Source organism: Lithobates pipiens, unplaced genomic scaffold (assembly GCF_037356315.1).
Source record: "Lithobates pipiens isolate NorthernLeopardFrog02 unplaced genomic scaffold, aLitPip1_a1.2 Scaffold_8, whole genome shotgun sequence".
Taxonomy (NCBI): Eukaryota; Metazoa; Chordata; class Amphibia; order Anura; family Ranidae; genus Lithobates; species Lithobates pipiens.
This window is the reverse complement of record NW_027507903.1, coordinates 495245215-495269651: the sequence shown is the minus strand read 5'-3', so window position 1 is coordinate 495269651 and position 24437 is coordinate 495245215. Positions and strand designations below refer to the sequence as shown.

The 24437-nt window shown below is 41.5% G+C and overlaps 1 protein-coding gene across 4 annotated transcripts in view; it reads right to left on the bottom strand.

The window, feature by feature from the left end:
* Positions 1 to 2823: 2823 nt before the first annotated feature.
* Positions 2824 to 24437, bottom strand: part of FBXO7 (F-box protein 7) — a 28553-nt gene continuing 6939 nt past the window's right edge. For all 4 annotated transcript variants that reach the window (XM_077469156.1, XM_077469159.1, XM_077469157.1 and 1 more), the window contains exons 3-10: positions 20777 to 21023; positions 15754 to 15978; positions 14499 to 14643; positions 12502 to 12585; positions 9498 to 9593; positions 5701 to 5877; positions 4720 to 4757; positions 2824 to 3311 (exon numbers count right to left, since the gene is read on the bottom strand). In XM_077469156.1, coding sequence (XP_077325282.1) covers positions 2973 to 3311; positions 4720 to 4757; positions 5701 to 5877; positions 9498 to 9593; positions 12502 to 12585; positions 14499 to 14643; positions 15754 to 15978; positions 20777 to 21023 — 1351 coding nt within the window. In that variant the 3' untranslated portion in view covers positions 2824 to 2972. The remainder of the gene's footprint in view (positions 3312 to 4719; positions 4758 to 5700; positions 5878 to 9497; positions 9594 to 12501; positions 12586 to 14498; positions 14644 to 15753; positions 15979 to 20776; positions 21024 to 24437) is intronic.

Below are 24437 nucleotides of genomic sequence, written 5' to 3'. Positions count from 1 at the left end.
ACAGCTGGAGGGCCGCCAGCTTGCGACCCCTGATAAAAGCTTTGCCTTCCTCTGTCAGCTACAACTGCACTCTTCATTTCTTGTACAGGTTTCACATGGATAGGAAATATCTCCCTAAGGCCCCTTTCACACAGGTGCCTCAGTGTAGTAGATTCCACTTGCTCCGGTGATCCCCGCAAAGCAGGCGGATGACAAGTCTGTGTCCGCTTCGCTGTGCAGGGCAGACATGGACACAGTCACGCTCTTCTCTATGGGGGATTCGGATGGAAACGGATCGCCTGTCCATTTCTATCTGAAATGCCGGACAGATTGAAAATAGGACCACCAGCCATCCATTTTTTTCAGGCAGGATCTGATCGGATGGCGGCGTGCGTCAGCGGACATGTGTCTGCTGACATCCGCCGCTCCATAGTAGACACTAGAGGGTCTGATCAGGTCTGCCTGAAAAACTGACAAGTGTCCCTGATCGGACAGCCCGTGTGAAAGGACCCTAACTTGATGACAATAAAAACACTAAAGCAGAAGAAGTTTTTTTACCAAACTCTATCCAAAAAAAAAAAAAACAGAAAAAAACAACACATGCCTTGCTTTTAGGGCAGCCTGTTGACGTAAATAGGGCTGACTACACATGGAAACTACCATTTACTAGGAATGCAGCACACTCCTTCTGCCTTAGTGCATATGTGTGCCAGTCAAATAAATGGCACAACACAGTAACTCCTGTAACAAATGTTACTGCACTGCAGAAATGTAAATCGGCTCTTAGAGTGACTTCGTCTCAGAGTTGAAAAATAAGTTAAAAAGCATCACTGACAAAAGAAAAGGGATTAGGGCCAGTGTCAACGGGCTTTTGTTTGCTTCATAACTTCTCAATATTTAAAGTGTTCTTAAACCTAGGACCCTGCATTCACTAGATCTGGTCTCCCACAGTACACAGAACATGAAAATGCAATAGTTTTAGCAAATATAAACTGCTAAAAAAAAAAACCTCTCATCAGCAGTATATAGCAGTCTTGTAACTTCTATCAGTGTCTGGTTAAAGCTTGTAGGAGTTTTCATTCTACTCTAATTGTCCTACGAGGAGGCAGGACCCCTGACCCTCTGGACAGCGCTGATTGGTCCTGTGCTAATCACAAACACTCTTCCAAGAAAAAAAAAAAAAGAAGAAGAAAATTCTAGCAATACACACCAAACTGAGCACACGCAGCTTGTCCCCTAGCCTCTACTATCCGGAGATGGTTTGGGGATTCTGGAAGAAGGGGAGGATCAGAGAAGAAAGGATCAAACAGCCTTTTTACACAATGCAAAGGATTAACCCCTTAGGTGTCACAGTGAGTATAACAAGCATGCTTTACTGCACCATACAGATTAATTTTAATGTTGTGGGTTTAGTAACACTTTAAAAGGGGCTGTAAACCCTTGTGTTTTTTCACCTTAATGCATTCTATGCATTAAGTTGAAAAAATACCTAGCAGTGACCAGCCCGTTTTACTTACCTGAGCCCTGGAATTTCCCACGCCAGAGAAGCACTCTTCCTCTGCCTGGAGTTCTCGGCTCTTGATTGGATAGATTGATAGCAGTGCAGCCATTGGTTCCCGCTGCTGACAATCAAATCCAATGATGCCGGGGGCGGGGCCGAGTCTGGCATTTGTGTCTATGGACGCAAATGCTGGAATCCAGAGCACACTCGCAAGGTACCCCCCCAGGAGAGCGCTTCTCCCAGGGGGTTATCTGATGTGGGGAGGAGACCCGAGAGCCGCTGGGGGACCCCAGAAGAGGATGTTTGGGCCATTCTGTGCAAAAGGACCTGCACAGTGGAGGCAAGTATGACATGTTTTTTTTTTTTTTTTTTTTTTTTTTATAACAGAGACGAGTCATACATTTGGTGGCTATGAATGCCAAATGCTGGACTTGGGAGCTCGCCCACAAGGTAACCCCCCTCGGGAGAGCGCTTCTCCTAGGGTTATCTGATGTGGGGAGAAGCCGCAAAAGCCGCCATGGGACCCCAGGAGACGAGGATCGGGGCCACTCTGTGCAAAACAAGCTGTACAGTGGAGGCAAGTATGATATGTTAGTTTGTTATTTAAAAAAAAAAAATCTATGGCAATACAAAAGCAGCCGAGTTGGTCACATAGAGGGCAACTGTACTCGGAAAAAAAATTAAATGGTATCAAAAGCATGCTGCATTTACCCATCAAAGCACGCTGACAATGCCTTATCACAAGTGGGAGAGACCACAGCACACAGAGGTGGAATAGGCTTTTGAAGTGCTGGATGTGAAGAGGCTGTTGCACTACAAGGGAGGTAGCACAGGTAAATAAAAACCCTCTTCTACTTTTGCAGGTGATGCTGTTTCTGCATAAAAAGGAAGGCCAGAACTATGGAGAACAACCCAAAGGACACTGGTGGTTTGGCACAGAGTAACAAATACAGTTTTGTGTGTTCACAAGGCCCTAGCACTACATGGATTTGGTACATCTAAAGGAAATCGGACAACAAAAGTTGTATAGTGTGCATGGGGTCTTAGGAAAAGCAGACTGTGAGCCTGTGATTTGCTGCAGTTGTTGGACAAACCATAGAAAATGCCTGTGTGTACGATGCCTTGTCCTTCCAACTAATCCTGCCATCAAGACTGTAGAAAAAGATCTCATGATTTTCTAATCTTGATAGTTACAAAGCAAAGAGGTTTTTTTCAAGAAGCAGATATTTAAAGTGTTTGTCTTACCAAATCACACTTTTTTTTGAAGGGTTAAAACTGCTAGCCAGGTTCCCCAGACAATCTTTACCCACTCTTCCCAGAACTGAAAAGAAAATGCCTGGACCTACACTTTAATATATATTTAATAGCCAAAAATTATGTTTCTTTTAGTCAAGTGTTAGTTATAGCTTTAACCACTACGTCTGCCATCCTACAGCCAAGGTTTAATAAGGAGAGAGGCATGAAATGGGCCCTCCCTGCAGAAAATCCACTATTAGAAGAATGTTGGCATGAAGGCTCCTCGGTTGTCTGGCCTCCTTGGCGGGAAGCCACCATGGCCTGGTAAATTAGGGTTGATGCGAGGCCTTACAAGCTGAAAAGGGTCCATGATTGGTCTTCTGCCAGGTACAAAAAGAGAAAGGGGGTCTCTAGCAAGGGGAAGTATAGGGCGCTCGTCATATTCACCTCCAATGATGCCAGGTGGATAGGGAAAGTTGGGTGGGAATGGGTCAGGGACAAAAGGGTTAGGTAAGTAGGGTGGAGGAGGAAGTGGCTGGAAAATGTGATGTGAAGTCAATCGACTTAATCTTGCTTTATACATCGCCTTGTACAGCTGTAGAACACAAAGAGAAGAGGTGAGGGATGAGACATATACAAATCACAGTGTAATGTAATATTTCTATATATGCATATAAGTAACACACATCCTTCCTTGTACCTCCAGGTTAACAGTAGTACCAAAAGTCTCCATACCAGGGTATTTCTTAATAATTTATGCCCAACAAATACACTGTTGGCACCTGACCAAAACACCTACTGTACAAATATATATTTAAAAGAGAAAGAACAATGAGGAGCTTACAGCACCCTCTGTGTACAGGTCCTTTTACATGGAATAGCAATTGCATCTAAAACAGTATTAAGAAGAGTTCTATACTAGTCATTTCACTGTGTGTTCATGCAAAATGGTTAATAAAAAAAAAAATTGCAAGCATAAGTTTAGGTGCAGTTTCCAGCTTCTTGAGAAGTTAGTGAACCACATACAAATAGCAGAATATGTGCATTGTACATGAGTTTTACTGCACGTGGCCATGCACAAAGCATGAGGAACTCCAAATGCCCAGCTATACTTTCAGCTTAAAGGATAAGTTCACTTTAAAAAAAAATAAAACTAAACAAAATTTTTTTTTTTTTAGCTGCCTGTAAAGCATTGCACCAGTGATCAGCAGATTGATGGTGCAATGCAGGTCTCCTGCAGAGCTGTCAGTGTATCTGTGTGTCCACACATCCCATACAGGCAAGCAGATACACTGACTCGAAGAATCAATGAACTGCCACAACGCTCAACAGCCGCAGAAGAACTACAAGCCAACAGCCGCAGAAGATGTCGGGGCTTTGTAGTTCATTCACACACAGCTGTGTAAATGAATGACGCAGCAGAGCTCGTACGGCCGCACAGTTTTCAAAAAGTGACAGTGACAAAAAGTGACAGCTAATATGGGGAACTTCTCCCCAAACTGCTGTCACCGGGAGAGGAGGGAACAGCAAGCAGCTGCAGCAGTGGGAACATGTTACACGTTCAAATTTAAAACGGGTGGAACATGTAACATGTTCCCAAAGGTGAACTTATCCTTTAAATCAGCTGAATATATTCCAGATGCATCAAAACAAAAAATGTGCAAAGTCTTACAGTTTGTCTTCTTTAGAAAGCCCAAGTAGAAAAGCCTATCTTCTGCCAGCATGCTATAGAGTAGGAACCTTTATCGCTGTATAAAAGAAGTGGTCTCTATGCAGCGGTCCGACACACCCTTGAGTCAGACTTACAACCATATGCGTGTGAACATGAGTGCTGGGGTTTAAACGCGTACAGTGCTTTTTTATAATGCGTGTCTATGGGCAAAAATACACGGCAGCTCATGGGCACCACAACAACTATATTTTACTCTGTATGGCCATTAGCCTAATATACAGCTATATAAAAAAGCCCTTAATGTTTGTTTCTTTCCCATGCACACACTCACCTCCTTCCAGTCTGTCTGTGAGGTCCTTGAAGTTCTGTCTGTAACAAAAACATAAAAACTTTAAAGCTCAGATTGTAAAATTGACCAGAACAGGATTGTTTTTTTGCCCACCAAAAAATTCAAGCTTACTTTTTAACCTCAGTCTTTTAAACTATAACAAAGTATTTTAAAATCTTGGAGGAAAACTTTCTTTAAAACGTATAGACAACCTGGTAAGGACAGAATTTACAAAGGAAGGTATGTAAAAAGACAAAAGTTGTATAGGTGAACAATCAACATGTGTTTTTTTTTGTTTGTTTGTTTTTTTATTTTTTTTGGATCTAAACCCAAGAATAAAAATGTTATGTATTGCATCCAAGCCATGGTTTCTCAACCAGGGCTCCATGTAACTCTAGGGTTCCTCCAGAGTTTTCTAGGGGTTCCTTGAGCGATTTTTGCCTCTCAGATACGTTCCCACTGACAACATCTTTTTAGCCATCTGTAAGGGGGTAATTCCTCCAAATGACCACAAGTATAAAAAGCATTGTTCCCACTGACCATCACACCAATGTATCATGAGTTGTAGATTATAGTCATTTTTAGCTGGGGTTCCCCGAGACCGAAAAGTTATTTCAAGGGTTCCTCTAAATTGAAAGTATTGAGAAAGGCTGATCTAAGTGGTTCTGAGATGTGGCCACTGCTTACATTTCTTTTTTCAGGCGTTTCCCTTTTCTTTTTTTTTTTACATGGCGATCCTGCCAGTAACAATCTTCCTGTCCTAGGGCAACAACACTCACCTACTGTTATGTATCTATGGAGGAACAGTGTTATCATAGGGCAGGACTGCAAAGCCCCTTTCTTTCTCCTCTTCTCTATAACAAGTTAAAACTTACAGCATATCCGATTTTAATGGATTTGGTTTAGATATACTTGAAGGAATAAAAAAAATAAAAATAAAAAATAAAAAAAAGAAGAAGATACTAGCATACATTAATAACCCACCTCGGAAATCCCTTCTGCACAAGAACTTCCACAGAGTGGGGTCTTTCGTTCCTGCATGTAGATCTTTACAAGAGGCGGAAAGTGAGAAAAGTGAGCGCACGTCAAGGAGGCGGAAGATACGCAGCTTTAGTTCCAGCGGTAAAACCAGCAGACCGAACACATCAGGGAGTTCCAGGGCTGTGAGAGAACATACTCTGAGCTAGGCAAACTCATTAAAAACTAAACTCTAGACAGATATAAAACACAAATTAATGCAACTCTATATTCATTTATACATCATTGAATGTATTGCTTAACCACCTGAACTCCAAGCTTTTTTTGGCACTTTTGTTTACATGTAAAAATCTGTATTTTTTTGATAGAATTTTTTTAGAACCCCCAATAATTAAGTAGAGGCCATAGAGAATAAAATAGTGGGCGTTTCAATTTTTTATGTCACACAGTATTTGCACAGCGGTTTTTCAAATGCAATTTGTTTGGATTTTTTTTTTTTTTATGCACAAAAACACAATATAAAGCCCATTTGTCTGGTAAAATGTAAAACATGATGTTACACCAAGTAAATAGATACCAAACAGGTTACGCTTTAAAATTGCACACGCCTGTGCAATGATGACAAACAACGTAAATTTTGCTATTGATAGATGATGTTTTAAGCCTTTACAGGTTACCACTTTAGATTTACACAAGAGGTCTAGTGCTAGAATTACTGCCCATAATCTGCGCTCGTGGTGATATCTCACATGTGTGAGGCAATCGCTGTTTGCACGCAAGTGCGAGACCAACACGTGCATTCGCCTTTGTGCACAAACACAGGGGAACAGGAGCGCTTTAAAATAAAAGTGTTTTTTCTGTCTATGTTGCTGTTGCAGTATTTCCCTCTCTTCCTATCTGGCAAAAAAAAATTCATCAGGGGAAATCTCTGTAACAGAGCCCCGGATAGCCGCAAGTACTATCCAGCACTACCATATTTTTTTTTTGTTCCAGGCCAGTAGGTTGAAGCCACTGTACTCACTATGCAAAGTTAGTACAGCGATCTCCCAGCTGAGCTGTTGTGTTCTGATAGGGGGAAGGAACCCTCGACAGAACACTCTAATCAGTTCTCTCTACCATTGGCTGAGAGCGCTGATCGGGAGTTGGCTGGCTTCTGGTTTTCCAGCATGCTCGTCCGACAGGAACCGACCGACTTTTGTCAGACAGACCGACATACACGAAGGCCGAAGGAGGGACTTCTTTTTTTTTGAACTAGCCAATGTCTCCCAACATTGGGCCCGTGTGTACCAGTCTTTAGAAAGAGACAGTTCTGGTTAGACATACACTTTAACCACTTAATAACCGCCCTATAGCCGAATGACGGCTTTAGGGCGGTTTCTTAACTGTGGGAGGCCGTCATATGACGTCCTCCCAGAATTCCGCTCTCGCGCGCCCCCTGGGGCGCGCACACGAGAGCATCCGTGACCACCGGGTCCACAGGACCCGGCGCATCACGGATCACGGTAAACGGCCACTCGTCGCGGCCGTTTACCACGTGATCGCTCCATCAAATGACGGAGTGATCACTTGTAAACAAACCGGCGTCATGTTATGACGCCGGTTCCTCCGAGATCGGTGTCAGCAGCGATGTGGGCTGCATCTGCAGTGCCCACATCGCTGCTCACCGAAAATTAACCCCTCAATACTCTGCCAATACTCTGCCATACTCTGCCATACTCTGCCATACTCTGCCATACTCTGCCATACTCTGCCATACTCTGCCATACTCTGCCATACTCTGCATTACTCTGCCATACTCTGCATTACTCTGCAATACCCTGCAATACCCTGCAATACCCTGCAACGCTCTGCAACACCCGCCAATACCCTGCAACACTCTGCAATGCTCTGCAACACTCTGCAACACTCTGCAATGCTCTGCAACACTCTGCAATGCTCTGCAACACTCTGCAATGCTCTGCAACACTCTGCAATGCTCTGCAACACTCTGCAATGCTCTGCAACGCTCTGCAACACTCTGCAACGCTCTGCAACACCCACCAATACCCTGCAACACTCTGCAATGCTCTGCAACGCAATACTCTGCAACGCCATACTCGGAGATACCCAGCCATACTCTGATATACCCAGCCATAGTCGGTGATACCCTGCAATACCCAGCCATAGACCCCCCCCCGCCGCCCTCCGGTGCTTCTACCGACTCGCCAATACTATCAAATACAGAATCTTTTTTTTTTTTTTTTTTTTTCAGGCTTCCCAGCTTAGAGGTGAGATGCGGGGTCTTATTGACCCCACATCTCACTGTAAAGAGGACCTGTCATGCCATATTCCTATTACAAGGGATGTTTACATTCCTTGTAATAGGAATAAAAGTGATCAAAAAATTTATTTTTGGGGAAAAAAATGTCAAATTAAAATAAATAAAGTAAAATGAACAATACATTTTTTTTTTTTTTTTTTTTTAAAGCACCCCTGTCCCCATGTGCTCGCATGCAGAAGCGAACGCATACGTAAGTCCCGCCCACATATGAAAACGGTGTTCAAACCACACATGTGAGGTATCGCTGCGTACGTTGGAGCGAGAGCAATAATTCTAGCCCTAGACCTCCTCTGTAACTCAAAACATATAACCAGTAAAAAAAAAATTAAATCGTCGCCTATGGGGATTTTTAAGTAGTGACGTTTGGCGCCATTCCACGAGCCTGTGCAATTTTGAAGAGTGACATGTTAGGTATCGATTTACTCGGTGTAACTTCATCTTTCACATTATGCAAAAATTGGGCTAACTTTACTGTGTTTTTTTTTTTTTAAGCACAAAACAGTTTTTTTTCCAAAAAAAAGCATTCGAAAAATTGCTGCGCAAATACCGTGCGAGATAAAAAGTTGCAACGACCACCCTTGTATTCTCCAGGGTGTTTGCTAAAAAAACATATATAATGTTTTGGGATTCGATGTAATTTTCTAGCAAATAAATGATGATTTTTACATGTAGGAGAGAAATGTCAGAATTGTCCTGGGTGCTCCAGAACGCCTGATGGCGCTCCCTGCATGTTGGGCCTCTGTATGTGGCCGCACTGTGTAAAAGTCTCACACATGTGGTATCGCCGTACTCGGGAGTAATAGCAGAATGTGTTTTGGGGTGTAATTTGTGGTATGCATATGCTGTGTGAGAAATAAACTGATAATATGACAATTTTGTGAAAAAAAAAAAAAAAGTAAAAAAAAATCTTGATTTTGCAAAGAATTGTGGGAAAAAATGACAACTTCAAAAAACTCATCATGCCTCTTACTAAATACCTTGGAATGTCTTCTTTCCAAAAAGGGGTCATTTGGGGGGTATTTGTACTTTTCTGGCATGTTAGGGTCTCAAGAATTGAAATAGGCCGTCAGTACTTTAGGTGTGATCAATTTTCAGATATTGGCACCATAGCTTGTGGACTCTATAACTTTCACAAAGACCAAATAATATCCACCAATTTGTACTTATTTTTACCAAAGATATGTAGTGGTATAAATTTTGGCCAAAATTTATGAAGAAAAAATTACTAATCTGCTAAATTTTACAAAAAATAAAAAACCCAGCGGTGATTAAATACCACCAAAAGAAAGCTCCATTTGTGTGAAAAAAAGGACAAAAATTTCATATAGGTCCAGTGTTGCATGACTGAGTAATTGTCATTCAAAATGTGAGAGCACCGAAAGCTGAAAATTGGTCTGGTTATTAAGGGTGTTTAAGTGCCCAGTGGTCAAGTGGTTAATGTCTGGATTGTCAAACAAAGGAATATTCCACCATTTCAGCCTACCTTGCCGTGTCGCAGCCAGTAATGGGTAGACAAGCTGATCCTTGAAGAGGCGTGATAACCTCTGAAGGTCCCTGTACACTGAGCTCACATTATTATCTATAATAAACAGAAGACACATCAGCAGAACATTAGAGAGATCACACCAGATTCAGAAATAATAAAGCCATTATACGATTCTGCTGCCAAGTTCTAAACACTGCCCACACAGGTTGAAGAAAAAAGGTGAAAGCAATTATTTCATTTAAATAAAAGCAATTCTATATATGATACACTGTGCTTTGGCAAACTAGATGGCAATTAGAATAAGCTTTTAAAGTGTTATTAAACCCAGACTATGAAAAACTTTCTTTACATGCTATATAACAGAGTGTGTATACTCACAAAGTCACTGAAGTATCTGTTTGGTGTAGAGTGAAATATACCTGGCTGATCCTGCCTTCAGCTGTCCCTCTAATGTTCTCTGTGTCCTCACTGCAGTGGAGATTGTCTAGACCAGCTGGTGTCCTCTACTGAGCATGCTCTCTGAGCTTGTTCTCTTCAAAGCTCTTATTTTCCTTCCTATATTATCGGTGCAGCCCACATGACTATAGTGTCACACATGTGTTTGTATACGCAAGAGTAAATAACAGTCCCCTCCCTCCCTCTCTCTCCTCCTCCTCCTCCTCCTCCTCCTCCTCCACGTTCTCCTATTGCTAAACACTCTGGGGGCAGGATATAGTATGCTAATTGATTACATTTACTAAGAAACTCACAAAATGCATGGTTTTAATAGAAATCAATATTAAATATATCTAATGTAATTGCAAACACCTGTAAAAGAAAAAAAAAAAAAAAGATCTTGGATGCAGATAGCGTCTGAACAAAGTGAAAGTTAATGTCAATCATCCTTGACTCTGCCTACACCATAATAATGCACAATAAATTCACATTTGATAATAAAAAAGAAGAAAAGTGTAAAGTGGGCGTTAAACGGTCAACTCCAGACATATGTGTAAAGACACAGATATTAATAAAAAATGTTACTATACACCATAACAGGTGTACAAAATATATATCATACATATACATAAAAAGGAGAAGAAAAAAAAACACAATGCGGACCACCATCTCGCGAAGGACAAAATTGTCAAAGTGACCACCCCAGGGACCCTGGTGTACTCTATCCAGAGCCAGAAATCTCAATGTAACTATATTGCAGGATGGACAATCAGCAAAATGTCTGGCAACCGGACGAATAGGGATTTCGACCATAATGTCCGCTGCATGTTCCTTTACTCTTTGCCAGAGCATATGTCTGGTCTTCCCAACATAAAAGGCGTTGCCTCCACCTGTGTGACTTTGACAATTTTTTACACTGTCAATTTAAAAATTTCTGACTAAATTGACAAAATTTGACTGAATTTCTAAATTATGACTAAATTTCTAGAGGGCATCGCCATTGCTGTGTGGATCTTGGCTCGCCCAATGGTGCAAATCAACAGTTGTGACTTCACTTGTTACATACTTTTTTTTGATGGAGTATTGAAGCCAGAGACTTCTCTTTGTACAGATTGCTTTAATTTTTTTATGTGTTGCTTGCTGGGATTCTTTCCTGCAGCTGTAGCTACAGAATCCAAAGAGCCTGCAAGTATTCGTAGAACTCACGCTTTTCTATCTCCTTTACATTTATTAATCCTATGTAATATGAGGACCTACCTAAGCTATCCATTCAACCTGGATCCAATCAGGCTGGCCCTTATACTACATTGTTTTTAGTAGATCTAAAGACGAATGTGCAGCCAGATTAAAACTTCCTGGTCGAAGGCTGAGCGGAAGTGTTGTGTTCCAGGCCTAGACCCGGAGAGACACTGGTGACCTATTGCCAAGTAGACAGGTTAGTGGCACCTCCCGGGTGCTCATCGGCTTATGGAGGGCCTGGGAGTGAGGAGGCTTGGTGGAAATAACCAGGAGATAATAGAATTCACATAGAGCTGGGCTACCATTGGGAGCAGGAGGTTACCAGTGTGGAGTATCTACATGCAGCAGCCAGCACATTAAAATTATACATCAGAATGACCCAGACCATCTGCTGATAACTACTCTAGGCTTAATTTTAAGCCCTTAAAGTGAGGGTACACCTGATGGGGGAGGAGTGCACATTGCATGAAGGCACCTGATCACTTTATTCATTACTATGGACTTTTGCTGAATATTTTTAATTCAAACTTTATGGACTTTGTTGCAATATATATTTAAATCACTTTGCATTGTGTGTGATTCACGGAGCACGAGCACTTTAATACTTTATTAATAATAGTATTATTTTTAGTATTATTATTAATTTTCACAATTATTTATTTATATTGGTTTACACCACTATCTTGTGTACCAATTGTGAGTACATATACAGGTTTCAGGTTTTTTTTCACATTGTGGGAAGGTGTGGGAAGTGCCAGCAGCCGTTTTGAGTTTTTAGTCTTAGTTTTTAGTTTTGGCAGCACACAAGGTTCCACCCTCTTCCAGTGGTGATCAAATACCACCAAAAGAAAGCTCTATTTGTGGGGGAAAAAATAATATAAATTTTGTTTGAGTACAGGGTTGCACAACCGCGCAATTGTAAGTTAAAATAATGCAGTGCTGTATCGCAAAAAAATGGCCTGGTCATGAAGGGGGTGGGCAAGTGGTTAAGATATGAAACATACATTTGTTAACTTGCATAGTGTTGTATATGCTGTTGTGATCATAAACCATCTTTAAAGTACAATACACTGGTTTTATGGATGTATGGCCAGTGTAATTTTATCTAGTTTGTTAATAAAACTTTTGGATATATTTTTATAGTGATGCTTTTTTCTTAACACATTTAAACCTCCTATACTCCACATACATTGTTCGATTAATAGTAAAATGTATTTAAATAGAGATGTACTTTTTATGTATTCAATACTTCTTTAGGTAATAAACAAGGAAAATTATTGTTAGGTTGTAGATTCATTCTATGAGAACCCACATGAACACAACTCACCTGGTCCTGGGAAGTTGATAAATGAATTGGTGGGCAGCTGAAGGGTCTTCGTACATTTCACTCCCTGGTTCATGTTCACAGCAGCTGCAAACATGAAGCAATAACATTTCTTACATGAGAACGCACTTATCAATTCTGCCGCAAGGCAATGTTAATCATAAGAAGTGAAATAGATTATGTGACAGATTTCCTATAAGGTTACAAATCCTTTCCTCATCTACTCAGTTGTGCACCCCCAGCACTGTGACAGTGCAGTGATGATCTGGAGTTGGTTGGACAGGCTCCTGATCATGTGATCACTGTGGCATCCAATCACAGTGATCACATATTCGCCCATGAAGGCAAAATGTACAGTATTGTTTCTTGGCCCTACTATGGGTATAAGCAACATATAAATAATTCACATATATTTGGTATCCTCATTGACAACTGGATTGGGAGATTTTGGGTTGTTTGTTCTTGCTGGGTCATGGTAAGCATAGCAGCAAAAATATTCAGCTAAAGTCTAAAAGATTAAAAAAAATAACTAACTGTTTTGGGGCAGTGTGCCTTTGATCAGACAAACTCAAGAGATATCCATTAACATTTATCCCCAAATGAAGACCAAACTAGTCTTGAAAAAAAAAAAAACAAGGCATAATTCACATGGATATAGTAAGCAGTTGCAAAAGGTATAAAATACAAAAGAGTGTAGTGCTAAAAATGTAACTAAAATGAATAAAGATGACAGCCAACTGCTATAAAACGCTTAAAAAGTCCCAAATATGAGAAAATGGAAAACCAAGGATGATGAAGACACCAGCAGTCAAGAGAAAACTCCTCAATGGTGATCAGGATGCTCAAGACAATTGTAATCAGTGTACATTCTTATCTGTGCTTCCACCACCGTAGGTACAGGCCGCTCACCTTAATCTGTGGACCTCTGAATTAACAGAAAGGTCATACAAGCAATCCCCACTGGGGCAACCATAGGATGCAAGTCAAGATCAAATCCAGAAACATAGCACTGCAACCCCCATGCTAGGATGTGAGGCATACAGCATATCATACATGGAACAAGGAAGGTGGCTGTAATGATGTCACGGTACCCTCCTGTATGCGTATCGTGCCTGTGGGCGGGACTTCTTCAGCGAATTACTGGGACTTTTTAATGTGTTTTTTTTTTATAGCAGTTGGCTATCATCTTTATGCATTTTAGTTACATTTTTAGCGCTGCACTATTTTGTATTTTATGTTAATTTAAGGATTGCAATATATTGGCCTTGAGTGTTCAGATGCTTAGATTAGGATTTGTATTGTGGTATTGCGCTGACTGAAACCATTTTAGTATTAGTTGCAAAGGTATGTCTAGTTTTATTCACACAAGTGTCAAAAATGGGTCCAGGGGTTAAAGTTTGTTTTGCCTTTCACTTTAAGGGGTTAATCATGTGTCAGTTTACATTGAAAATCTGTCTCAGGCCTTTGCAAATCTGTTGTACTTTGGATGCCCAGAATTACAGGCGCAAGGGTGGCAAATACACTGTAACCTGTTGCAGAGCCATTGCTTCAGAAGAGGCAACCTGATTTGTGACTAATTGTGTTGCTGATTTGCTTGATAAAAGTCGCTATATACTATACTTCCTGAAAGCAGAGACCCTGTAGAATAAAACAGTGGCAGTTGCAACTTTTACTGCTCTTTGCTTTGCTGCCCCATTCCTCAGTGGCAGTCACAAGTCCAGCCCTTTGTTTGACGAGGGTTGACAGTGTTTGGATTGGCCACTCAAGCCCTAGCACAGCATCCTATAATGAGGTCACATTACCCATACCGAGAAACGCTGTGTATTTTTGATGGCTCCAACTGGAAGAATTAATTTACAAGGGCAATTCCCATTTTGAATGGGTCAAGAGATGAGAGAGCATGCGACTGTCATTTTGAATGGGAAAGGACACAGAGCCTCTTTAACATGAGCATACACCAAGCAGGCTAGTAAAGCAATATTTTTATACATATAAATTACCATTGATAACAAGAAGCTTGCTCATAGGCATGCAGGCCAGAAGAGCGGAACTGTCTCCGCACAGAGGGTGAGTGTAACGAAGCTTGTAGATGCCATCACTGTGCCGCCAGCCCTCGGGCATAGATGCACCCTTTTCTTCAACACCCTGGAGAAGAAACATCATCTGAATTAAAAAGGTTTAACCCCTGCATGTACAACCATTAAGTTTTCTTCAGTGTTGGAAACATTGGGCAGCAACACAACTTTACAAGGGTTCTAACACTGCCCTATAGAAAGTGTAACAGTCTGACTTTAGAAACCTCAAAGTTCTACTTACGCTCTCCATGCTCCAGCATTGCCCCTGGCCTTCTCCTCATTCTGGTATCGACAGTGCACTTTGAGCTGGACAATACTCTGTCATTCAATTTCCTGTGAGCCCAGGCTGTTTACACTCTCCTCTAGGGGTGCATCATCACCCAGGCTGGGCTCACATATAATTACGGAAGAATGCCCACACCCAGAAAGAGGGGATATCATGACATCAGACTAGCCAAAAGACTTTAAAAAAAAAAAAAAAAAAAAAAAAAAAGTATGCATGGATTAAAAGCGGTTGTAAACTGATGGGTGTTTTTTTTTAGACCTGCAAGGTAAAGGCATAATGTGCTAGTATGTGTTGCATACTAACACATTATGTGAAACTTACCTGAAAACGAAGCATTCCAGCGATGCAATCCCATCGCTGGAGGCCGCTTCCATCTTCACCCGTCTTCCTCCTGGGTCTGTGGACTCCGGCTGTGTGACTGGCCGGAGCCGGAATGACATCACGGGGTAGCCATTCCTTCAGAGCACATGCGCAGATGACATCATTGGCTGCATATATAGGAGATATTTACAGTACCTATAGGTAAGGCTTACCTATAGGTACCTGCAAACTCAGCAAGAAGTGGGAGCAGATACCTGTCAAAACCAGGTACCCACCCCCCCCCCTCAAGGTGCCAAATGTGGGGGGGGGGGGGGGGGGCTGGAGAGGCAGACAAGTGGACAGTCCCTTTTTGGGTGGAACTCCGCTTTAATGACAGGCAGCATTATCAATAGCAAACTAAATGTCATTTAGATAGCGTTTACGTTTAAAAGTTTTGGATAGAGTTGGGCAGGTTTTTTTGTAAATAGAAATTATTATATGGATTCTACTGGCAAAGATGTTTAGAATTATTTATATACATAAAACCTGTAAAGTAGTCTGCTTCAGTTGTTTGGACTAAAAGGCAATGCCTACCTGAACAATGTAGCCCGTCTCCACCATAAGTACATGGATGACCACCATCAGAGCATCGTTAGGACTGGAGCAGCCGGCGGACAGGTAGAGAGACTCCAGGGAGTGTGGTATCTTCCCATCTACAGATTCACTGATCAGCATCGGCTCTGTCAGACAAGGGAGCTCTTCTTCCACTGTAGCCCCCTCCCCGGCTACTGCTCCATGACAGGAACTAGCCATGAGCTTCTGCAATGTAAACAAGACGACATTCATTTTCTCTCTATGACACCACAGTTTTTTTTTTTTTTTTTTAAATCTGCTCTTCCTTTTAGTTAAGGGAAGACTCCACCATTTGAAAAAAGATATTAAATGCACCCACCAATAAAAAGTAGGAATTTATTATATTTTTGCATTGAAGCCTACAAAGAATTGCAGCTTCAATCAGTGCTTTGGGGGTGGAATGCGCACATTTCTGCATTATTTACACCCCAGATCCAGGTACGCAAAGAGGTACAGACCTTCTGTTACAGGGCTAGAGGAAGTAAACGATAAATTACAATTGCATTGACACCACTGCACTTGTGCCAGTATGATCTATGAGTTTCTCTGCCACGGTGGCAGATGGGACTTGTAGTCTTTCAATTCACAGATCCTTGAGAATGGTTGTTCTAAACCGCTTTGGGGGGGGGGGGGGGGGGGGGGGCTACTGTATATCACCACCAATCGTAGGACCACATCTGAGAATGCCGACTATTTCGGGATGCAAAAACTTTGAACCTCTGCAGTAAAGTAAATCAAAACTCTTGATTTGCATACTAGCTCCCGTTTGTCCCAGAAATAAAGGAAGGAGACAAATCTTTTTTGGAATCCATATATACTTTAATGTCTCGCAGTATCTATTAAAAAGCCAACATTTTTAGGAATGTGAGGGCCCCCTGAATAGGATGACCAGCAACTAGAAAAAGCTTTATTCTCCTCCACAAAAGAATTGTTGCGATACTTCCCTCCTGTTGTCCACATCATTCTCAGTCCAACATTTTAAAGCCTCAATTAAGCCCCTTAGAACCATTGAATTGGGTTGGATTTTTAGCGTATAATGTGAACAATATTTATTTTCTTTGGAGTCCTGTCTGGTGCTCTCCATCTGATTTTTCTTAAAATGGAATTAGTTTCAGTTCACACCAAATGCAATCCAGTGCAGTTTTGTTTTGCATCAAAACAAGTTATATGGTTTCCAATGGCATAGTTCACACCAGTGCAGTCAGTTCCGGGATTTTCAGTATCACAAAAAAAAAAAAAAAAAAAAAAGTAGAACATGCTGCATTTTTCCTGCACTGGAACGTAGTAAAAAAAAAAAAACCTCATCAAAAACTTACTGGAATGCATTAAAAATGTACTGGACCCTAGTATAGTGAAAATTATATATATATATATATAATAATAATAATAATAATAATAATAATAATAATAAAGGAAAAAAAGAAGAAAAAAAGCTCCTGGAATGCATCCGGGAAATGCACCAAAAACGTATTAAAAACACGCAAGCAGAAAGGCATCTAGAACGTATCTGGAGTGCGTTTTTTGTGATGTGAACCGACCCTAATAAAATTCAAAAACAAATTTTATTAAATTGCAGCTTACCAAATCTTAGGTGGGATGGCTGCATTCGGTTTCTCTTTTTTCTTTGTTTTCACCTGGTGATTCAGCCAGTAAGTCTTAGATTTTTTTTTAACTTCCTTTTAACCTCTAGAGCAGCAATTGTGAACCTTGGCACCCCAGATGTTTTGAAACTACATTTCCCATGATGCTCATGCACTCTGCAGTGTAGTAGAGCATCCTGGGAAATGTAGTTCCAAGACATCTGGGGTGCCAAGGTTCACCATCACTGCTCTAGGAACATGTTACACCCGTGTTTAGCATAGAACATGTAATATGTTCCTAAGTATACCTTCCCAACCCCAGAGACACCCTCCACTGTGACAATGTGCAAGGAAGTTCTTCTCCCCTGCAGCCACTATCACATTTAAAATAAACCGAGCCCTGCACAGACATCATTCATTGACTGAGATCTGAATAAAAGCCCTGTCTGCCACACTAAATGGACTACAAGTGCAGTAATCAGCTCACTCATGGTCCATTTAGGCTCCGTTCACACTTGGGTGACTTGTCAAGCAACTTTGGACATCAAAGTTGCATGACAAGTTACTCCCCATATTTTCCAATGATAACCATTCATATATGTACGACTTAAAGTTGCAGCAGTTTCAAAGTAATTCATGCACTACTTTGATCCGACTTTCATGCAACTTGTGGGCCATAGACTTTAGTGCTAACCCTCAAAAGTTGCAGGACAGGTATACCTGAATGTTATACAGTGCACATTTGACCATTATCATTGATCAAAGCCAAAGTCATATCCAAGTCGCACTCATCCAAAGCTGCACTCCAAAATAGTGCAACTTTGGAGTTGTACAATTTTTGGAGCCTAATACTTCCTCCTGACATTGCACCAATATCCACTGATTGCAGGTGCAATGCTTTGCAGGCTTCTGTAGAAAAAATAATAAATGCACATTTTTTCCTTGAATAAAATATGTGCATTTATTTTGTTTTTCTTCTTACTGAATTTAACCTTTAACAGACCAAGCTATCCCGACATACAAGTAAGAGATTTGAGACAAACCATTTTCCACTGACAGGGGTGCTTACAAAGGTCAGCTTTTATATTTATGTAAAAATGTATCCCAACTTAAAAAAATAAAAATAAAAAAATAAAATGTTTGCTATAACTGCTTTTAAAGTGTAAGCTGAAGTTAAGCATCAGTTCATTAGATTCATCCAAATCTGCTATTCTTAAACTGGCTATAGTTGGATGGAAATTCAGTTGGTTGAGCAGGGGCCAGCCGAATTTCAATCCATCTATGGCCATTCCTATTCAAGAAGAGTCAATCCAATTATTGAATGGGACTGCTGGTACATCTTTGTTCGATCAGCACCTGCAGCCATTTGCCTGCAGCGCTGACCAGTGTATTCTGATTAGCACAGCAGTGAGAATTCCTCTACCCACCTTGCTTGTGTGGATGGGGAAATCTATTCAGTATTTGTTGGATCAGCCCCCTGAGTCATCTATAACCAGCTTAACCCTACCCTACACCTCCAGACTGACAATGCTGCTATCCAAAAGGTGTCTGCCTTACTTCTTCATCCAAAATACTGAAACACTAAAGCCCCATACACACTATCAGATTTTCTGATGATTTTTGTCTTCAGATTTACCAAAAAAAAAACATGGAGTACAAGGGCCTGCCTGATTGCATACAAATTGAAACTCCAAAAGGTTTGACCTCATATTATATGGTTTTGGTAAATCTGAAGGAAAAAAAAAAATCTGCAGAAAATCTGATAGTGTGTATGAGGCTTAAGACAGGGGGTGTGTTACTGGCCAGATCCCCAGGTGAAATGAAGGGAAGAAAGCCTAGAAAAAGAAAACAAATACAGCCACCACATCGAACGATAAGTTGCAATATAATACATTTTTGTTTTTGAGTCTAATTAATACGTCGATCCAAAACCCAATTAAGAACCCCCTGCATACCTGAGAGCCTTTAAATCAGAAGACACAAAGAAGAAAATGTGTGCAGGATGACGGTAAGTCAAGGCTGGTCTATCACATCCCAAAAAATTGCAACAAGAGAAAAGAGCCTGGTGCACTAGGCATGGCATATACCCCTAGGGATGTTAAATCAGATGGACCAGTCTGTAGTTAAAAGGTATATTTATTTATTCTGAAAAATTGTATAACACGTGTCAAACATATACAAAGGTACTTCACAATACTGGATTGAAGCAAGCTTGAAACATATGTCGTGACGTCACCGACGCGCAGGACACCTGGCTGCCTGCGCTCCAGTGTGGAGCGCAAACAGGAAGAGCCCAGGAAGCTTCCTGCGCTAAAACGGGCAAAGGATTCACAAGCTCCCCACGAATATCATGATCTCCACACTGGAGCGCAGGCAGCCAGGCATCCCACGTGACGGTGACGTCACGACGTGGGACGCATTCCCGCCCATTCGTGAGCGGGGCTCCGTGCAGCCGCCTCGTCAGGGATCTCACTAGACGGACTCGGTGCAGCCAATTGGCGCGCCAGTCCATCTCAAATGTGGAGGCTGCCGATGGCCCCTGCCCACAGCTGATTGTAATAACCCTGCTGGGTTACTTAAAGGCCTGCACGTCGCCATATGCACTCCAATTTCAGGTTAGCAAACTATTTGCTATTACATTCCCAGCCTCATACTCTTATACTCAGGCATGTTTGTGCTATTGCTGATCATGGTGTATTTCTCTTTCTCTTCATTAGACTTTCTTTCTTTGGACACTGCCCATGTTTTCTGTCCTGGTTATTTAACCAGACAGCCGAGATCCTGCAGCCATAGTATTTCTGGACCTTAGTTCATAGCAATCTGTCCTGCCAGTTCTTGGCCCATCAGCAGCATATAGCTATGTGCATTCTACTGCTATACCTCATGTTTTGAATTAGATTAGTGTACTTTTACCCCCTGCTGTTAACCATCGTTGTTAGTGTCAGGCTTGTGAGTATACTCATTGTTTTTGGCATTAATTATCAAGCATGAATATGTAGAGCTATGCATCTTTTTGTTTTGCCTGTCCTGTACTAATTTAATTACGTTCATATTTTAGACTATGTATACACGGGATGTTTGTTATGCCTAAGAAAAAGGACGGATAGTCCGAAACATGTCGGCATCATTCTCCATACTACATATGTTTCAAGCCCGCTTCAATCCAGTATTGTGAAGTACCTTTTGTATAGGTTTACATGCACTATTATTGGTCAATGCAGACCACTATGATGCAAAGCATAGTACACTCATCTGTTCACTGGAGGGCAGGTGCTTTTCTTGACACTAATGGGTGATGAAATGAAGGGCATCAGAACAAGGGAAAGGGGTCATTTAAAAGGACAGACCATCATTGGAAACCCCCACATTCTCTCAGTATAAGTGCATCAGGCCATGTCACCCACCTCAGGTAAGCTCTGTGTTACTGATGTCCAATCACCTCTCTGGTCACCCTCTATATTAGAGGCGGCGGGTTGGCGCTGATCCAGGGTGGGCTGAGCGGTTGATGATGCAGCTGCTGCAACAAGCTCCGAGTCCGGCACTCGAAGAACTATCAGATCTCCAGATATAATTCCGCAGGATTCCAGGCTATTCTGATCCTCAGTCAAGGCGTCCTTGCCATTCAGCGTGATGGTGAATAACGCATCCGAACTGTGAAAACACGACTTGTTTCAAAGTGAAGTGCAACCTTTCCAGCATATAAAATGAGAAAGATTACAGCTGCTGCATACACTTCATTTAAATAAGGATCTTAAAGGGTAACTCCACCTTTGTGGCAAAAAAAATATATGGCTAATAAAAGTATATACTGTATATAGCATTAGGGTTGGACCTTTCCCGGTAATTGGTGCCAATACCGAGTACTTTCACGAGTACTTGTGAAAATGCTCCAATACCCGAAAACCTATACCTTTGTGGTGCGATTTGAGCCCACACAAAATGAATGGGCTCAAATCGCACTGCAAAGAATCTCATTCAATTTTAACAGGAATGCGGTGCGATTCCTGTCCGAATCACATGCAGTTTCCCGCGCCATTTCTGTGTGAACCCAGGCTTATCATAGCGATTTCAGCCAGGATTGAAAGGTATCGGTACTCGGTATCAGCGAGCACTAAACCAAATGTATTGGTGCTCGTACTCGCCAGTAAAAAAACTGGTATTGGTACAACCCTACATAGCATATAAAATTGCTACACAATGTTCTAATTTAACTTTATTAAAAATTATCTCTCCTTTTCAATCTGAAACTGCTGTAATTTTCTGTAAAAATTCAATGCGATATGGCAACTTTAAGCACCCCCAGAAACCATATTTCCCAATTGTGTCACTGATTACTCAGAAGTCTGCACTAAGATCAGGTCAAATTTTAGGCTTCCCTTCCCAATAGCAATTTCAGTTTTGGTGAGACACTCCCAGAGAGAGTTGCCATTCTGAAGCTTCCCTCCAACCACTTTGCATATTATTTTATATATACTGCGATTCTGTACTTGCCAAATATGCTTCAGTAATCTCCCTCCACGGAGTCTTGCTGCAACAATTTTAACTGTGGGCAGCTGAAGCTGCTGCCTGTTCACTTCCTGAATTTACACAGAGGCGCACCTCCAGCTCTGCAGCCCTGCAGCTCCCATTGGCCCTCATATGACTCATTCCCCTTCCCTTCCTGGCAATTTTTCATGAGATTGTGCATGATGTCAGAGGCCTAGGCTTTTTACCGGACAAAAAAAAAAAAAAAAGGAAGCGGGCTGTATAAGATATTTACTGGCAGAAAAAAAATATTTTACTATCCAAAGTTAAAACAACAAGGACAGAAGGTTTAATAGATGGAGAATTGAAAAAATTATTGAAGGTCTGCTTTTGTCCAGGTTTACTTTCACTTTAATCACTGGACCTCCGGAAGATTTACCCCCCCTTCATAATCAGGCCATTTTTTGCAGTGCGTTATTTTAACTGCTTGCCGACCGCCTCACACCGATATACGTCGGCAGAAGGGCTCGCACAGGCAGAATTACGTATCTGTATGTGGCCCTTTAAGCGGGCGCGCGGCAAGCCCAGTTAGTCGGGTCCCGGGTCCTGCGGACTCGATGTCCGCGGGGATACCCGCGGTTGGTTTACGGAGAGGAAGAACGGGGAGATGCTAATGTAAACAAGCATCTCCCCGTTCTGTCTAGTGAGAGTGTCATTGATGTCTGCTCCCTGTGATCAGGAGCAGAGATCAGTGACGTGTCACACGTAGCCATGCCCCAAAGTTTGAAACACTCCCCAGGACACACTTAACCCCTACACTGCCACCTAGTAGTTAATCCCTGCAATGCCAGTGTCATTTACACAGGAATCAGTTCATTTGTATAGCACTGATTGGTGTATAAATGACAATGGTCCCAAAAATGTGCCAAAAAGGTCCAATGTGTCCCCCATAATGTCACAGTCATGATAAAAATCGATGATCGCCGCCATTTAAAAAAAAAAATAATAATATTAATAAAAATGCCATAAAACTATCCCCTATTTCGTAAATGCTATAACTTTTGCGCAAACCAATCAATAATCGCTTATTACGATTTTTTAACCAAAAATATATAGAAGAATACGTATCGGCCTAAACTGAGGGAAAAAAACGTTTTTTTATATATATATTTTTGGGGGATATTTATTAAAGCAAAAAGGTAAAAAATAATGTGTTTTTTCAAAATTTACACACTCTTTTTTTGTTTATAGCGCAAAAAATAAAAACCGCAGGGGTGATCAAATACAACCAAAAGAAAGCTCTATTTGTGGGGAAAAAGGACGTCGATTTTGTTTGGGAGCCACTTTTTTTTAAAACAACATTTTCTACTTTGTGCTATAAAAACATATCCAATAAATAAATTGAAAACATTTGGGCCAATATGTATTCTGCTACATATTTTTATAAAAAAAAAAAAAAAAAAAAAAAGTTATACTTGTAATGGCGGCGATCAATGACTTGCAGTGGAACTGCAATATTGCAGCGGACAGTATGACACTTTGAAAAAACTGTGAAACTAACACAGTGATCAGTGCTAAAAATATGCATTATCAATATACTAAGGACACTGGCAGGGAAGGGTATTAAACATCTAGGTTGATCAAAGGTTTAAATGTGTGCCTAGCCAATGTATTTGTGTACACTGTGTGGTGTTTTCACTAAAGGATGCTTTTTTTGCACAGAAGGAAAATGCCTCACATCCCCCATCGGGACAGAGCTCTGCATTGTTGACATATGCAGAGCTCCATCCAGCCTCTCTCAACGATCACCGGGTGCCGGCAGACATCTGCTGGCCAACACCCGCTGATCTGCTTCTGCCGTTTGTTTGGGCCAGCTTGGCCCTAAAGTAACTATTTAATGTGAAAGAAAACCTGGACATCAGCTTTAAAGTGGTTGTGAACCTCAGACATGAAATATGAGCAAAGCATATCCCTCTATAGTGTATATTTCTGTCTGCTGCTTCGTTCCTCTGCTGTCAGCATGAGTCACATCTAACAGGCTTAGCTGACACCAAGAGGTAAAAATGTGACAGGGGAGGGAGCTCCAGCGCACAGCCTGTGATTGGCAGGCTTAACTCTGTTCCTGTGTGCTGTGTGAGGGGGGGGGGGTCCCTTCCCTCCAATCAGCTCCCACTGAGCTCTGCAGAGGAACATCAGTTGTTTTCTGAGAGCTCAGACAAACTGTAACATTTATAATGTATGTAGAGGAGAGAAGACAACAGATAAAACAGGTACAACTTATGTAAGAGTATTTGTTTCATCTCTGTGTATCACCTGAGGCCAGTCACTTTGCTGGGTATATGTAAGGGTTTACAACCACTTTACAGCTAAACTCAAGAAGAAGCAAAAATAGTGTAAATAAATACAAGAGGCATGTGTATTCTGGCATGCTTTGTGAATTTCTTCCAGTGTGAAACTTCTCCTCTGTGGAGGAGCTTTCTGTAATAAAGACCGGTCATTTCTGCTCTCTCTCCTTGCGCAGGAAGACTGGCCTTGTACCTGCCCCTCCTGTAGTTTTCTGCAGCCTGTAGTGGGTGGGGCCTGATAAGAACCTCCTACAGC